This window comes from Gavialis gangeticus, unplaced genomic scaffold, assembly GCF_001723915.1.
Source record: "Gavialis gangeticus isolate Ggan-Ray unplaced genomic scaffold, GavGan_comp1, whole genome shotgun sequence".
In the NCBI taxonomy this organism is placed as follows: domain Eukaryota; kingdom Metazoa; phylum Chordata; order Crocodylia; family Gavialidae; genus Gavialis; species Gavialis gangeticus.
The window spans coordinates 69,012,295-69,012,636 of NW_017728993.1; the positions used below are offsets into that span (position 1 = coordinate 69,012,295).

Here is a 342-nt window from a genome sequence, read left to right on the forward strand (position 1 = left end):
AGAGGGGCGGGGCGGGGCGCGGCGGGGCGCTTACATGCCCAGGTCGCTGTAGGTGTTGTAGAACTCCATGTGGTTGCAGGCCTGGATCCAGCCCACCACCCAGGTGTGGCGGCGCGGGATGGGCGGCATGAGGACGCGCGCGGCGGCGCGGAAGTAGGGCGTGCGGTAGCGCAGCACGATGGGCGAGCTCTCCTCGATGGCCGTGGCGCTGGGCTCGATGGTGGCCGACACGTCGTACACCACGATGTTCTCCCGCCGCACGCGCGCCTTGCAGGCGATGCTCTGGATGCAGCCCATGGCCCCGCCCGCGGCATCGGCAGCGCCCGCTCATCGCCTCCTGGG

The 342-nt window shown here is 71.6% G+C and overlaps 1 protein-coding gene across 3 annotated transcripts in view; it reads right to left on the reverse strand.

Annotated features, from left to right (window-relative positions):
- The window catches only part of FAM78B (family with sequence similarity 78 member B), a 35,508-nt gene extending 35,187 nt beyond the window's left edge, over positions 1–321 (reverse strand). For all 3 annotated transcript variants that reach the window (XR_002094744.1, XR_002094743.1, XM_019501953.1), the window contains exon 1: positions 35–321. Coding sequence is in view for 1 of the 3 variants with exons in the window: in XM_019501953.1 (XP_019357498.1) it covers positions 35–297 (263 nt within the window). In the remaining 2 variants the exon portion in view is untranslated. The remainder of the gene's footprint in view (positions 1–34) is intronic.
- Positions 322–342: the final 21 nt, after the last annotated feature.